The sequence below is a fragment of the Propithecus coquereli genome, unplaced genomic scaffold (assembly GCF_000956105.1).
Source record: "Propithecus coquereli isolate 6110/MARCELLA unplaced genomic scaffold, Pcoq_1.0 Scaffold114, whole genome shotgun sequence".
Classification (NCBI taxonomy): Eukaryota; Metazoa; Chordata; class Mammalia; order Primates; family Indriidae; genus Propithecus; species Propithecus coquereli.
The window spans coordinates 2,121,393-2,138,922 of NW_012135414.1; the positions used below are offsets into that span (position 1 = coordinate 2,121,393).

The 17,530-nt window shown below is 40.8% G+C and overlaps 1 protein-coding gene and 1 long non-coding RNA gene across 2 annotated transcripts; one reads left to right on the plus strand and one right to left on the minus strand.

Moving 5' to 3' along the window:
* Nucleotides 1-7,680: 7,680 nt before the first annotated feature.
* On the minus strand, nt 7,681-8,866 carry LOC105819839. Its single transcript, XR_001137981.1, has 2 exons — nt 8,738-8,866; nt 7,681-8,518 (listed from the first exon to the last, which is right to left on the minus strand). It is a non-coding gene; the product is annotated as an uncharacterized LOC105819839 (long non-coding RNA).
* Nucleotides 8,867-12,146: 3,280 nt separating this feature from the next.
* On the plus strand, nt 12,147-13,181 carry LOC105819904 (olfactory receptor 2S2). The gene has a single exon (XM_012656260.1). The coding sequence runs from the start codon at nt 12,197-12,199 to the stop codon at nt 13,154-13,156; it is 960 nt and encodes a 319-aa protein (XP_012511714.1). The 5' UTR covers nt 12,147-12,196; the 3' UTR covers nt 13,157-13,181.
* The last annotated feature ends 4,349 nt before the right edge of the window (nt 13,182-17,530 follow it).

Genomic DNA, 17,530 nt, shown 5'->3' on the forward strand with positions numbered 1-17,530 from the left:
CTTCTATGGGGTGGTGACCCCCATGGTGAACCCGATCATCTACAGCCTGAGGAACAAGGATGTGAAGGCTGCTGTGAGGCACCTGGTATTTCAGAGACAGTTCACCCGGTGATGGTGGAGGGGTCCTGATCGTTCTGTGCTCCCTGACTGCTCCCACCTGAGGGTCCCAGAGAATAAAATGAAGGGCCAGCTCCCTCCAGGGTGACACAGGTAAACCTATTACACAGAATCTCATTACATAGAAGGGCTCTGTGTGAACAAGTAGCACTTAATGCAGCTCCGCAAAAGTATATTCTTGTTTGTCTAGCTTTGTAGTTCTCACTCTCGTTGGTGGATACTGAACAAATTGATGTCAAGAAAAAGTAATTCAAATTTTTATTGGTGAACTAATGAAAAGCTCTGGTCTGTAGGTCTTCAATTCAATTACTCCTTGGCTGCTGTCTTGAACATATTTGAATGGGCCTTTACTTTTATGTTACCTTTCAAATGCTTTCTACTCCATGTTAAATAACAGTAACATTTAAATTTTTCTCCTCATTGTTTCTTTCTTCTTGTTGTCATATTAATTCTGAATTTTTCTCTCTTCACGTCTTCATAATTTACCTGTAGCTTTGTCTCTCTCTTATCCTCATTCAGTGTCCTTACCAGAAAATCATTCGTGCTCTTGGAGAAGAGAGGGGAGTTAGGAAAGTGTGGGAAAACTGACACAAAGGCCAAAGTTTCAGGCCTTTTTCCCCCCTTTTTGAAGATGTTGTCCATTCCTGGGCTCTGTCCCTACATACCAGTGGCCTCCCATGGCCATCAGAGTAAAGTGAAACGGGGATGTGTTGAGGAGGAGCAAATGAATTCTATTAACCACCTGACCTGGCCTGACCAGTGGCCTGGCAGCCACCACTTGTTTTTCCACCTAAGAACCCCTAAAGCCACATAGTAGTCAGGGGAGGTGGAAGTGATGCCCACCAGGGAATATCTATGAAGCACCCACATAATTGGTGAGGAATTCCATGGCAGCTCCAAACACTGATTCACCCAGAAATCCAGTTAAAAGAATGAGCAGAACTTTTAATCCCATAGAAACAAACTAATAATTAAAATAAACAGCCTCTGATGAAAAACAGTGAATGCAGGAATATGGTGAAAATGTTAGATAATTCTCAGTAGTTTTCTCAGTGGAATTCAAGAGGCTTTGAATCAATAAAACAAGAGCTGTCTATATTTTTAAAAAGAGGCTAGGAGAAAAGATATCTGAGAGATAAAATTTTCTTGGGGAAAATTCCACATTATTGATCAAATAAAATTTAATAGAAAGTATTTAACATAATTCTTTAAAAAGAATTTTAAAATTAAAAATAACTTGAATTGTTCTCCTAGCCCTCAGCAAAAAAAAAAAAAAGACAAAGAGATTGAAATTATTTCAGAAAAGATGAGAAGCATGGGAGACAGACCAGGGGAACCCATTATGAAATTCATAAGGAGAAAGCAGAGTAGATAAAAGGCAAATAATAATTTAAAAGAAAAAAGAAACATTTCACTGAATAGAAGTTTTAGGTTTTTTGTTCTTAAAGAGTTCATCACTAGGTAAGAATTGTGGCAAAAAGATATAACTTATGTAGATCCAAGGATAAGTTTTCAATTTCACATGTAGCAGGATATTTCTACAGACTTTTCCATAGAAGAAAATAGATCACCTAACAAGGAATGATGATTGGAGTGTCTGATGAGAGCTCACTTCCTTATACACAGGCACATTTTCATTGTGTCTTCATATGGTGTAAGGGGCAAAGTATCTTTCTAGGGCCTCTTTATAAGGGCACTAATCCCATTAATGGAAGCTTGGCCTTTGTGCCCTAATCATATCCCAAATGCACCATTTTCTTATGCCATCATATTGGACATCAGGTGTCAACATATGAATTTGGGAGATATAAATATTCAGTCATTGTAAGAGGGAATAAACAAAGAACAAAAATAAAATAGTAGACTTAAGTACTAAGATATGGCAGGACACAGTGGCTCATGCCTGTAATCTTAGCACTCTGGGAGGCTGGGGGAGGAAGATTGCTTGAGCTCAGGAGTTTGAGACCAGCCTGATCAAGAGTGAGACCCTGTCTCTACTAAAAATAGAAAAATTAGCTGGGCATCGTGATGCGTGCTTATAGTCCCAGCTACTCAGGAGGCTGAGGCAGGAGGATCGCTTGAGCCCAGGAGTCTGAGGGTGCAGTGAGCTATGATGCCACTGCACTCTACCCAGGGCAACATAGTGAAACTCTGTCTCAAAAAAAAAAAAAAAAAAGGAAATTGAAAAGTAGTGAGATATCAATAACTGCATTAAATGTAAGTGGTCTAAATATACCAATTAAAAGACATATTGGGAGAGTAGATTTTAAAAATGACCCGATTACATATAGTTTATAAGAAACTTACTTCAAATATGAAAATACAAGTGAATTTAAAGTAAAAGGATGGAAATAATATCAATTAAAGCAGAAAAAGCATTTGAAAAAACCAACACCCATTTATGACAAAAAGCTTTCAGAGAACTATTAATAGAAATTGATGGGGAAGTTCCTCATTTTGGTAAAGAATATCTATTAAAAAAAACTACAGCTAACATCATATTTAGTGGTGAAAGACTAATTGTGTTTCCCTAAGATTGGGAATAAGGCAAAGATGTCCACTCTCATGATTGCTATTTAGCATAGTACTCTCAGATCTAGGCAGTACAATAAGGCAAGAAAATGAAATAAAATAAACACGGAGCAGTAAGAAAGAAATAAAACTGTCCTACTTGCAGATGACATTATTGTCTACATAGGAAATCCCAAGGAATCTACAAAAAAAAAATTCCCACAACTAATAAAATGAATTAAGCAATGTTGTAGGATACAGAATCAATACACAAAGATCAATGATACCTCTATATACTAGCAGTGAACATGTGGGAACTGAAATTAAAAATGCAAATCACATATAGTCACTGCAAAAATTAAAATACTTAGGTATAAGTCTAACAAAACATGTGTAGGATGCATATGCTAAAAAACTATAGAATGCTGAATAAAGAAATCAAGTATCTAAATAAATGGAGAGACATACTGTGATTACGGGTTGGAACACTCACCATAGTCAAGATATCAATTCTACTCGAATTGATATAAACTTAACACAATTTTTATCAAAACCCCATAAAGACTTTTTGCATATATACATAAGATATTCTAAAATTTATATAGAAATGTAAAGGAACTTGTATAGCTAAAATAATTTTGTAAAAGAAAAACAAAGTGAAAGGAATCACTCTGCCCAGCTTCAAGATTTCTTACATAGCTGCAATAAGCTTGTGAAGGGTATACAAGACCATGTAGTATTGGTAGAGGGACAGACACATAGGGCCATAAAACCAGCTACCTAATGCCCACCACCAGTGACCCCATCCCCTCCAGCTGCAGAACCCCCAACCATTGTATGTGCCCCCTGGGGACTAAGAACCAGCCCACCCAGCACCTGCTGCTGCCAGCAATCCCACCTCTCTACCTGCAGAGCTGCTGTGCACCACACATGTCCCCCAGGAACTGAGGACCAGACTGACTGGTGCCTGCTGACAATTCCCTCTCTACAACTGGTGTAGATGCTGTGTCCAGCAAATGCCTCCCAGAACCTGAGAACTGACCTGTCTGACAGCCCCTGGCTCCAGCAAAGCCACACCACTGCCTCCACAAACACCTGCAGTCTAGTCCATGAGAGGCTTTCAGATGCCCCTGGAATTGATTACAGCCAAAGAAATCACATGGAGACTACACTACTGTATTCACCCAGAACCAAATCCAAAGCACCCTAGCCAAACATCTAAAGGAAAAATATTTTCCTATTGAAGCTACTCTATAAAATTGGAGGAAAATGACTGTTTCACCAGATGCACAGGTATCAATATTGGGGCAAGAGAAACAGGAAAAAATAAGGAAACATGACACTTCCAAAGGAATGCACTAATTCTCTAGTAACAAAACCCAAAGAAAAGAAAATCTACAAAATGCCTGAAAAGGAATTCAAAATAATGATTCTAAGGAAACTCAGTGAGATATAAGAGAATATAGATAGATAATTCAAGAAAATCAGGAATTCATGGTCGCAATGAGAAATTCAACAAAAAGAGATCATAAAAAGGAACCAAATAGAAATCTTGGAGCTGAAGAATTCAATGAATAAAATAAAAATACAATCAAAGGCTTCAACAACAGAAAAATATTTCTGAACTTGAAGATAGGTGTTTTGAAATAATGCAGTCAGACCAAAAAGAAAAAAGAATTTAAAAGAATGAAGAAAACCTACAAGACTTATGGGACACCCCTAAATGAATATTCACATTATAGGCATTCCAGAAGGAGGAGAGATGGGAAAATCATAGAAAACTTAATGAAATAATAGTTGAAAACTTCCCCAGTCTTGGGAGAGATATGGACAGCCAAATCCAAGAAGTTCAAAGATCCTCAAATAGATTGAACCCAAAAAAGTCCTCTTTAGGCACATAATAGTCAAATTGTCAAAAGACAAAGAGAAAATTTTAAAAATAGCAATAGAAAAGCATCAAGTCACATAAAAGGGAATCCCCATTAGACTAAAAGCAGATTTCTTAGCAGAAGTCTTATGAGCCAGGAGAGAATGAGATAATATAATCAACATGCTGAAAGAAAAAACTGTTAGCCAAGACTACTATATTCAGCAAAGCTATCCTTTAGGAATGAAGGAGAAATAAAGTCTTTGTAAGATAAGCAAAAACTGAGGAAATTCATCACCACTAGACCAGCCTTACAAGAAATACTTAAGGTAGTTCTACATCTGGAAGCAAAAGGACAATAACTACCATCATGAAAACATGCAAAAATACAAAATTCACTGGTAGAGAAGATACACAAATGAGAAAGAAAGGAATCAAACCACATTAACTACAGAAAACCACCAAACCACAAAGATAAGCAATGAAAGAAACTAAGTATATATAAAACAACCAGAAAACAAATAAAAAAATGACAGGAGTAAGTCCTCACTTATCACTAATAACCTTGAATATAAACTGATTAAATTTCCCATTTAAAGGTTTTGACTGGCTGAATGGATTACAAAAAAAGAAAGAGAGAAACTTAACTATATGCCGCCTACAAGAAACTCACTTCACCTGTAAAGATACACATAGATTGAAAGTGAAGAGATGGAAAAAGATGTTCTACACAAATGGAAACCAAAACCAAGTAGGAATAGCTATACCTGGATAAAATAGACTTTAAGTCAAAAACAGCAAAAAGAGACAAAGAAGTTCACTATATAATGATAAAGGGATCAATTCAGCAAGAGGATATAACAATTGTAAAGCAAATTCAATGTCTTTTTAAAATTGAGGTGAAATATGCATATATAATTTACCATCTTTACCATTTTTAAATATATGGCTCAGTGGCAATACATAAATTTACATTCTTTTTTTCCCCTTCATTCCCACCCACCCCCACAACCCTTCCTGGACTCTTATAACCACTATTCTACTCTCTATCTTCTGAGATCCACATTTTTAGGCATAGCCATATTACTCAGCCATAAAAAAGGAGTGAGATCCTGTCATTTGCAGCAACATGGATGGAACTGGAGGACACTATGTTAAGTTAAATAAACCAAGCACGGAAAGGCAAATATTCATGCTCTCACTTATGTGTGGATTTCAGTGTCTTTTCATAATAAATATTTTTAGCCAATCAGGAACAAAAGGGAACATTCTTCACAGAAGAAAAGTTATTTATAAAAACACACAGCAAATATCGTACTGAATGGTGAAAATAGTGAAAGCATTTTCTCTGAGATGGCAACAAGGTAAGGATGTTTGCTACCACCATTTTTCACTAAGTATTGAATTGGAAGAAACAGCCAATGTTGCAAGGCAAGAAAAAAAGACAAGTCTAAAATTTTTGAAGCAAGGAAAAAAAAATAGTCATCATTCTCTGATTATTGCTTATTATGGAGAAAATCTAAATAATTTACAAATACATTATAAGAATTGAAAAGAGAGTGTAGCAAGGTGACTAGACACTAAATCAGTATGTAAAAAAATCTATTGTATTTCTCCATTCCAGTAAGAGTTTATGAAATTTTTGTTAATGATACCAAGAACTGTAAAGTAACTAGGAGTAAATCCAGCAAAGAGCTCAAAGATCTTTAGGAATAATATTATACATTATAAATTATAAAATTTCTTGGATGATATTAAAATAAAGAGAGAGATATTTACTGCTCATGGGTTGGAAAACTCAATGTTATAAAAATGTTAGTTATCCTCAAATTGATGCATAGAGTCAATGTAACTCCAATTTTTAAATTATAAAAAGAATTAATCATATAATTTAAGAACCTGGTTGTATAGTTTATGTGGAAGAACAAAAGGACCAAAAATAGCCATGACATATTTGAAGAGGTACTGGGTGGGGCTAAAGGGACTTACCCTACAAGAAATCAAAGCATACTATAAAGCAGTATTAATTAGGGTGATACAGTGATAACACAGAAATAGAACAATAAACCAATGGAAAATATTAGAGATGCCATTCACAGAATCATTCATGTTGGGAGACTTCATACACAAGAGATGGTATTGCAGATCAGTAGAGAAAGGATGGGCTGTAAATACAACTAGGAAAAGTAGGAAGACATATGTGTTCCAGGAGAAATGTATAAAATACTCATAGCAGCATTCCCTGGGAAGCAACCCAATTATTCATCGAAGTAGAATGTATAAATAAGCTGTGCTTATCTATGTGAAGGGAAGGAGAGGACTGGGATCATGCCGGGATATCCAGGAAGCCTCAAAGGTACTGACAATGTTCTATCTCTTAAATTATGTGGTGATTATTATCCAAAGTGAGGCACCACGAGAGCAGAAGAATGGGCTCCACTTGTACTCGCCATCAAACTGGTACTAACTGATCAACACTAGGGTGATCACATGGCAGAAATACTCTCCAGGGATTAGGGGGATAGGGATTAAAAGGACACGGGGAGCACTGTAGGAGGGGAAGGGCATGCCTTTAATCTGCACTTGGGTGAGGCAAAGACATAAACTGTAACCCTAATGTTTGTACCCTCACAATACCCTGAAATAACCCCCCCCTCAAAAAATTATGTGGTGATTATATTATTATTCTCTAAATTAAAAATGTGTTTCATATACTTTCATATTCATTTATATATATGTACTATACTTCACATATTAAATTATTTTAAACACCAAAAGTGTTAAGTGCTAACTTTTAAACACCACAATGCCATATAAATTCTTACCAACCAGATTGACAAAGATCAAAAAGTCTCAAAAACAACATACTATGTTGGCAGAGTGTAGGAAAACAGACATTGTCATTCACTGATGAGAGGAATGTGTAAAATTGGTAGTATTTATCAAAATGCAAATGAGCACAAAAAAGATATATTTTTACAACATGTGTTAAATTATGCATGTGGAAGGATATTTGTTGTAACACTGATTGTAACAGCATAAACTTGGAAATTCTAAATGACTCTCAGCAGCAGACTGGCTGATTACAGGAGGGTACATCCTTACAACAGAGTATCTGCAACCATTTAAAAGCATGACAACTATTTTTTTTTTTAGGACAACTCACCAAAGTATATATATTTTTTTTTCAAGGCACATTTAATTTAATATCAAGAGTGCAATACAAAAGGCCCAAATACAATGAAGGAACACATTCCCCCATTAACACCAACGACACTGCTCTTTTAACATGTGCCTGTTGAATGGAATGTGTATTTCATAAAGTTTGCTACTGAAAAAAACAACGCAGTGAGTCTCATCACAGCCAATACCCTTATACAATCTAGTTGTGAAATGAATGTTTATAATGCTTCAAACAGTTTAAACCTGAAGTTTGATACCACACCTTCATGTTTGTACAGTCCTCAGTAAGATTATCTACAGTTTTTGCAACCATTCAAAGAACACACCATTGATTAAAACCACATTGATGTAAGGCTCAATCAAGTAATATAGAGCCCCGAACTAAATGGTTAAATATATGTACTACTTGTACTGACATCTATTATTTGATTCTCTCATGACTATTAAAAGTTGGTTCTTAGTAAATAATCCCTTTAAAGGCAAAATTCACCTCATTTGAGTTTTGACCCAGAAGTTCAACAACAATCAGGAAGTCCACAGTCTTATTGGCAAAACTGATATACAGTGTCTCTAAGTCACTATGCTCAAGGTTAAGAGCGATGCATATTCCATTTTTACATTTTACTGGAATTTTACATGTTCAATTCATGATTAATCTCTAGGTTTTCATTCCTCCAAATTGTCTGAAGACACACTGTGCCACAGACTTAAGACTTCTGTTTCTCCCTCTATTTTCTTCAAACAGAAACAATTTCTCATTTCTCAAGTGTCTACATGTTCTAGAAGGGGAATTTTTCGGAGGTGGCCACTTCTTCGGAATAGTCCGACGGCATCAGGCCTCTGAAGCAAGGGGAAGGGGAAGAGAAAAAAGCTGAAACACAAGGTTCATCTGGTAAGTTTTACATTAACCATTACAAGCTGAACAGTATAAGAATGTGGCTTTTTTTGGCTCAAAAAGTCTGAGTCTTGGTGTGGAAACGAGTGCTTGGCTGTCCCACCACAGCTTTCTCGTAGTGGGACTGTCAGGGAAGTCTTGACTAGGGAGTATGATTTGTTTACCTATCAGGCGTAAACTTCCAGGCACTCAGTTCATTTTGGGCTTGTTCCAGTTTGTCTTTAGTCTGTTCCAGTCGACCTTTCATTTTTAGGAAAAACAAGTTGATCGCTGGGTCCACCATTGTTGATCTCCAAAGTATATTTTTAAGTGAAAAAAAACAAGATATTAAGGCAATGTATATTTGAGTAAATTTGTTTCAAAAATATTTACTAGCATATACATAGAATATCCCTGGGGAAAAAAGCATACAAGAAATTGCAAATATTGGTTGCCTCAAGAGAGAATAACTGTATGATTGGAGAGAGAGGCTTAATTTTTAATGTATACACTTCTACATGTTTTAATTTAGTCCCAAGCACAAGCAATACCTACTGATACAGTGATGATAACCATGGTGGCAGTGATGACAAAGAGGGTCGAGTGTATTTAATCCCAGCTCTGCCACTCACAAGACGTGGTCATTGGTAAATTGTTTAACTTTAAAGTCTGTTCCTTCAAACAAAAATATAATGGGATAATAATACAAATCTCCCTGGGCAGACTGGAAGTAGGGACTCAATACCTATGTGTTGCTGGATTTTAACGAACTTATAACATATGTAAAGTGTTCTTGGTGACTGGCATGTGGGGCAGCTCGATGCAGGGACTAGCGCTGCTGCTGCTGTTGTAAGAACTCTGTCCTCTCTCCCCATTCTGGATCTCCAGGACTTCAACTTGGGCACAAGGTGCTCTTCCCTGAAGCACACAGTGGCTTTGATTCTCTGAGACCTCAGGCCAAGCTCAGGAGGAAGCTAGCACTTCTGGGGCACCTCTCCATCTCCAGTAGATCCTGTCCCTGCCTCTAATTGGGATGGGGGTGTGGTCCCTGGAGCCTCCAGGGATGCACAGGGCCTGCACCCCATGCACACATGACGTTTCAAACTTTAAATTGCTTGTGGGATCAGCAGGGTCCCTGCTGGAGTAACGAGGGAGTCAGGGGCTCCATGGGGTCCACAGTGCTGTCTGAGGACTCCCTTCAGCTCCTGGGGAAAATCCAGCCTTGGGACGTCCGGGCCTCAGACCGGGCTGCCAGGTCCTCTACATGAACAGTCTGTAGCTGAGCTTTCAGCTGGCAGGAATGAAGGGAGGAAGGAAATGAGAGAGACACCCCACAGAGCCTACAGCTCCCACAAGATTTAGGAGGAAAAAGAAGAAAGATGGTCTTCAAGGTAAAGACAGCCAGGTAGGGGAGTGTGGGGGTCTATCTCGGGCCAGAGACTGGTCTGACCCGGGGCTCAGTGAGGAGGAGACTCAGAGAAGTGGCCACCAAGCAGGACACAGCTGGGGAGAGCCGGGCTGGGCAGGGACAGAGGTGGTGGCCTCTGCAGAGCCTTTCCCTAAGATGTGCTTTCCTCCTGCCCTGCCCAAGCTCCCAGAAACCTTCCAGCTGACCCTGGTCCTGCTGCTGGAGCCTAGAGGAGCCACAGGCGGGGGAGGCCCAGGCAGTCTCCTGTCCCCTCCGTGGTGCCCCATACCCAGGTCCCTGCCCTGTCCTTGCTGCTCTGTCCCCTCATGAAGCTCAGGAGGAGGCTGGCAGGGATGCTATCCCCACTCTGCAGGTGAGGAAGAGGCTCAGAGAGAACAGGGCGGGCTGAGGGTGAGGCAGGAGATGGGCGAGGCCGCACCCGCACCTGCCTCTGTGATGCCGGCCCTGAGGCTACTTCCTTCCATTTTCTCCCGCTCCTCTCACACATGCAGAGATACTTTCCTCAATACAAAATAAATGTTTGTGGCAAGAGAAAATTCGGGAAACGCTGAAGCGGTACCCAGAGGAATGCCCTGCCCCTGCCGATTTTATGATGATTGCTTTCCAGTCACTTTTTATCCACACATATTCTTTACCTAATCGAGATCATAACAGTGTGCACAACTTAGGTTTTGCCCTTTAGTTTATCATTAGACTGTAAAATTTATCATGTAAAAAATTATAAACATGACTTTAAGCTCTCATTTTCCATTATACGAAATGCCATAAATTACTTAGGCATTTGTTAGTGGACAGTTATATTGTTTCCTATTTTCACTCATAAATATTGCTGTGGTGAATGCCGAGAGATGCTGGCCCTCCTCTCTCATTGTTTTTTCAGAATGTTTCCTAGGGGAGCACTGCTGAGACGAAGGTTAGGCAAGGTTTTCAGATTTTTCATTTTTCTAAGCAAATTGCTCTCCAGAAAGGCTGCATGCGAGTGTTCGGGGCTCTGTTGGCTCCACCGCGCTGCCTGCTCTGTCTCAGCTGCCTGCTGGCTCCAGATGCTGGTAGGGCTGAGACCATAAGCCAAGCCAGGTCGCTGGGGAGGGGGCAAGCCGAGGCCCCACACCTGCAGGATGCGGCCACCAAGGTACAAGCTTCCCTCTTCCCGGTGCTCTCCCTGGCTCCTCCCTCCTCCCTCCTGCCTCCTTCCTCTCGTGGGGCTGCAGGTGCCAGAGCTCTTTCTCTGCTTCCATCCTGAGTCCCCCGCAAACCTGACACAGCCCTGCTTCCTGTTGAAGGTTCCTGGATGGGCAGCCAAGCATTCTGGTCTCCTTAATTAACACGCGCGCGTGCGCGCGCGCGCACACACGCACGCACACACGCACGCACACACACACACACGCACCCCTCGCACCCATAGGAGTGGGCAGTCATCTTTACAAAGAACTGCTCCCTGCCTCGGAGGACAGCACAAGGCAGTCCTCAGAGTTGGAATGTCTTGGGAAGCACTTCTTCAGCCTCCCCATGGTGCACATGGGGAAACTGAGGCCTAGGGAGGGGAGGGGACTTGCTCCAGCTTCACAGAGTACATGTCACACAGGCAGGTGTGGGTCCATCAGCTCTGGTCTCAGAGTGCACTGTCCTCCCAGCTGTTCAGTTCACCCCAATTGAACAAATGGATTGAGCAGCTTTTACGTGCCAGGCGCTGAGGCTTTCAGACTTTATGCGTCGCCCATGCCACGACATTATTCATGTGTAGATGCCTCTGTGTGTGTAGATTTATCTGGTGGGAGGGGGTGTTGTGGCTTCCCTGACAGAAGTCACTTTCCGTGCCCTCTGCAACTGCAGCATCTCCTTGTCACTGTTGAATCTGGTTTGTGCCACTGATTGTTAACACTTGCCTTTTTATTTTCTTGATGGAATGGGAGAAACACCGGGAGGAACGGGAGACAGGCTGGAACAGAAGCTCATGGCGGGGCACCCAGGGTGGGTAAGCCTGCACTGAGGGAACAGGAGTGCCCCCCTATGCTGCATTGAGGGGTGTGGGAAGGGGAGTACAATTGCACAGGAAACGCCACAAAACTCCCTACCATCTCTTTCCTTTTTCTCTTACACACCTATGTTCTCCTACTATGCAGCAGGGACTTGGACACATCCTGGATGCCTGGGACTCTTCCCAATAAAGGCTGATGTGCTGCTTGTACTTTGCTGATGACAGAAGGGATAGCATATGGAACAAGCCAATCAGTCCTCCCTGGTGATGGGGTTCATTCTCCTGGGACTCTCTGACCACCCAAAGCTGGAGAAGACATTCTTTGTGCTCATCCTGTTCATGTACCTGGTGGTCCTGCTGGGCAATGGCGTCCTCATCCTGGTGACCATCCTCGACTCCCACTTGCACACACCCATGTACTTCTTCCTGGGGAATCTCTCCTTCCTGGACATCTGCTACACAAGCTTCTCAGTCCCTCTGGTCCTGGACGGTCTCCTGACCCCCAGGGAAACCATCTCCTTCTCAGCCTGTATTGTGCAGATGGCGCTCTCCTTTGCCACAGCAGGGACAGAGTGCCTGCTCCTGGGAATGATGGCATTTGATCGCTACATAGCCATCTGCAACCCCCTTAGGTACTCTGTGGTCATGCACAAGGCTGCCTATGTGTCCATGGCCATCAGCTCCTGGGCTATTGGTGGTGCTGCTTCTGTGGTACACACATCCTTGGCAATTCAGCTGCCCTTCTGTGGGGACAATGTCATCAACCACTTCACCTGTGAGATCCTGGCTGTCCTGAAGTTGGCCTGTGCTGACATCTCCATCAATGTGATCAGCCTGGGGGTGACAAATGTGATCTTCCTGGGGACCCCAGTCCTGTTCATCTCTTTGTCCTATGTTTTCATCATTGTCACCATCCTGAGGATCCCCTCAGCTGAGGGGAGAAAAAAGGCCTTCTCCACCTGCTCTGCCCACCTCACTGTGGTGATCATCTTCTATGGGACCATCATCTTCATGTATGGGAAGCCCAAATCTAAGGACTCCTTAGGGGCTGAAAAACAGGATCTTTCAGATAAACTCATCCCCCTCTTCTACGGGTTGGTGATTCCCGTGCTCAACCCCATCATCTACAGCCTGAGGAACAAGGATGTGAAGGCCGCTGTGAGGAACCTCATGAGTCCTAAACGCTTCGTGAAGTGATGGTGGAGGCGTCCTCTGTGGTCACCACCCACGTAGAAGGAAAGAATCACAACCAGGTCATCTGCCATTCAAAAGCCAAGTCAAGTTAACCAGAATGGTCCCTCACTCTTAAGTCCATCTGCAGGGAATGTTAACTCTTCAGATGACATCTCCTGAGTTTGGTTCACATGTCGGAAAGTTTCAATAGATGCCAGGCTTAAGAAATCTTCTAATTGCCTGTGATGAAGACATTCTGAACATACGCAGAAACCTCACAAGACAGCAGCCACGAGAGCAAGCCGAGTGGTCCTTATTGTGTCTAAGCTCTGGAGCTAGCACAGGCAAGTGAGGAGATTCTCATAGCAAGTACTCCAGCCTGTTGGATTCATCAGGGGAATCAGAGGAACGTGGAGGGAGTGGGAACTGTCAGGGGGGCTTCAGTTTGTTAGATTCGGTTTGCCTCAAGGGCTGAGAAGAGACAAAAGCAAGTTCTCCACATAGAGACCTTTTGGGTAGGAATCATCTATTTTAATAACTGAGTATCTTTTTAGTTATGACATATTGAGCCTATTTTGTTTCTTGTTGCACTGCAAATTTTGAAACACCACTAAAAATTAAATTAACTCAAGAAAGAAACTAGAATTTAAATTTGACTTTCATTACTAATAGAATCTCCCAACAGAAATGCTAGTATTCTGATAGATACTAACTCATGTTCTGGAAAGAAAAAGATATATAGATAGGTAGAAATAGCTAGATAGGAGCTAAATACATTTGAAGACTTTAGGGCTACATTTTGACAGGTTCTATACTCCAGGTATGCTCAGAGCCTTTTTTATGCCAAGATCCACTGTGAACATCCAACAGGGTAGAAAGTCTGTAATATTTCCAGAGCCACCATGGTTCAGCACAATAAAAACTGGGAAGCATTTTCTTACCTATAAGCTTGGGCAGATTGCTTAACCTCTCAGTCTATTTGTTCATATATGAAAACCTAACCACTCAATTTTATATTCACTAAATAAGATGCTATAAATAAGTGCTTTGTAAATCATAAGAACAATAGAAATGTAAGGTATTAGTAGTATTAATAGTAGTATTACAAATGCTGCACAGTGCAATATGCCATGTATAAAAGAACAAGACACAGTTTCTGTCTCTAACAATAGACACAGAAGATAGATGAGAGGATCAGAGATAGCTGTGGATAAAAAGAAACTGTTTTATGGCCGCAGCTGTCCCGGACATTTCTGAAGTGAGTTTCTTCAACACCCATGTGCTTCCTAAGCTGTACGTGAAGTCACGTTACTGCGTGCATTGTGCCATTCACAGCAAGGTAGAGAAATGGAGCTAGTGAGGCCCACAAGAACTGAACGTCCCACTCCAATTTAGACCTGCAAGTGCTGCCCCAGGACCTCCGCCAAAACTCATGTAAGGAGCTGATTCCTTAAGGACCGACGAAAAACTGTCCCCTGAAAAATAAAATAAAATAGAAACCATACCTTAAAACAGGAAAGATTGCCTCCTTGACTGTATTCTATAAAATAAAAAAAAGAAAAAATAGAAAAGAAGCAGTTTTATGGCAAGTTGTATCAAATTCTGAGATTATCAGAAGATTTATTTTAAAAGAAAATTTAGAGAGTGAATCTGATTTTGAGAACAGATCTTGGAAATTTTTGCTTCAAGTAATATTTAAATTTTCTTATATTTGTTAAGAATCAATTGCATAAGATAAAATAAAATTTCACTTTTCTTTCGTTAGTCTAAGTTCCTGAATTCTACCTGGCGCTAGACGGGAAATCATATTGCTGCTGTGATTACACAAGAGTGACATCTAGCGGCCATGCAAGCCGATGTCAGACATTTACAGAGCCATGCAGCGTCGCTAGAAGAGGCTTCACAGGTCTCCTTGTCCACCCCTAGCAACATAATGCGTGGAGTTTCTCTCCATACCCCTGACCCCAGCCGTCCAGCATCTGCTTGGACACCTCCAGTGACGGACGGTCAACACTTCCAGGGTTTCCTGTTTCATTCAGCCGTACTAGCAAATTCTTCCTTGAATTGTGCTGACATATGCCTGTCTCCAGGAGCTTCTACCTTCTGGTCCTAATTCAACTTTGTGCCTCTACATAAAATATGTTTTCTCTCTTCCTTCTGATATGTGAAGCTAGTTCTCCTAGTCGCCTGAGTCTCTCTCTCCAGCATAAACATCCCCAGTACTTCCACCTGTGCCCAAATCATCCAACCATCCAACTTATCCAACTGACAGGTATTAATACTAAACTGTGTCTATAGCATCATCTGTTTGATTTCAGCAGTGCAAAAAATTGATATTTCTGAAAACACCTTGCTAATAATAATGACGATGCTGAACTAACTCTATTTCTCTAGGGCAGTTGATATCAGTCTAGAGAGACACTCGGACGAGCCCTACCCTCCGTGAGGCTGTCCTCTACTCGATTTCTCTTCCTTGAGGAATGGCAGCCATATGCTTTTATATTGCCGATGACATTATTATGGTGTGATTGTTAAGTCAGAAATCACATCCTCTAGGAACAATGGCGCCCTTCACTCCCACTCTCCTTTGGGGGCAAGGGGAGGCGGAACTATTATTGTATCATACTTAATCATACATACAAGTGTATTATTTTAAAATCCCAGTTCTGGGTCAGTGGTGTTTCAGGCTTTTATTCTAGTGACCTAATCCCCAATGAAATCTTTAAGCTGAAACTCCAAATACAAAGTGCGTCTGTTTTGGTTGAAGCAGGTGTGAGGCTGAGGCAGAGTGGAGGTGGAGGCAGGAGCTGGGATCTCCCACCCAGCCTGCCCTTCATCTCCTCCCCAGAGGTCCTAGTCCACAGGCACCACCAGGCTCTAACCTGGCACAAACCATTGTTGCTGAGAAAATTAGAAATTTTATAAGAATATTTTTGTTTCATGCTCAGAAATAAATGTGAAAATCCTAGGGAAAAAAATACATTCTAAAGAAAAATGAAGTTAATCATTAAAGAGATAGACAACCTAAAAATACCAATTACCTAAGAAGAAATGGAGAAATTATCAAAGAGTTACCACCTTAAGACATTCCAGGCTTAAACAGCTTCAGAGATATGTGTTATTAAACATTCAGGGGACAAAAGGTTTTAATACTGTTTCAATTATTTCAGAGCATACAGTGAGAAGGGTATCTTCCAAACCGCTTTAACCAAGCCAGCATAACATTGATACCAAAACATGACAAAGAAGGTACAATAAAAAAAGACTAGACATCTATCTCATTTATGTATACGTGTGTGTGTGTGTGTGTGTGTGTGTGTGTGTGTTTGTGTGTGTGTATAATAGAATTGAGCAAAACAAAAGAATAACGGCCGGGCGCGGTGGGTCACGCCTATAATCCTAACACTCTGGGAGGTGGGCGGATCCGAGGTGCGGATAGTTTGACCTCAGGAGTTCGAGACCAGCCTGAGCAAGAGCGAGACTCCGTCTCTACTAAAAAAATAGAAATTAGATGGATAACTAAAAATATATATAAAAAAAAATTAGCCGGGCATGGTGGCGCATGCCTGTAGTCCCAGCTACTCTGGAGACTGAGGCAGGAGGATCGCTTGAGCCCAGGTGTTTGAGGTTGCTGTGAGCTAGGCTGACGCCACGGCACTCTAGCCCGGGCAACAGAGTGAGACTCTGTCTCAAAACAACAACAACAACAACAACAACAACAACAAAAGAATAATAAACCACATACAAGTAGGTTTAGTTTTTAAATATAAATATAAGGATAGAACAATTCAAGGTCATCTATCAATATAATTCACTACTTTCAAGTATTGAGAGAGAAAAAATGGTCCTTTCAATGGATTCCCCAAAGTTATTTTGGGGAATCAATTTCTGAGTTATAACCTCTTCTAATAAAATAGTAATGAGTATGTTCTTTAACAAAATTAAATTTATGTCTCTAACAAAAAATATGTATCATGCCTACTGGTGAATAAGTAGATTGAACCCATTATAATTTAACACTGTTCTGGAAATATCAACTATTGAATTATAGAACAGAAAGATATACAAGATGAAATAGAAAAAAGTAGGAAATAATTTTATTATTATCGATAACTGATATATTGGCATATTTATACCTAGTCAAAATGGGAAAATCAATCAAAAAGTAATTTTAAAACACAAAAGAAGGTCGGAGGCGGTGGCTCATGCCTATAATCCTAGCACTCTGGGAGGCCGAGGCGGGCAGATTGTTTGAGCTCAGGAGTTCGAAACCAGCTCTGAGCAAGAGCGAGATCGTGTCTCTACTAAAAAATTAGAAAGAAATTAATTGGACAACTAAAAATATATAGAAAAAATTAGCCGGGCATGGTGGCACATGCCTGTAGTCCCAGCTACTCG

What these genes read in the sequence shown, in the direction of transcription:
- LOC105819904 (XM_012656260.1), top strand. Translation starts at nt 12,197, where the DNA reads ATGGAACAAGCCAATCAGTCCTCCCTGGTGATGGGGTTCATTCTCCTG.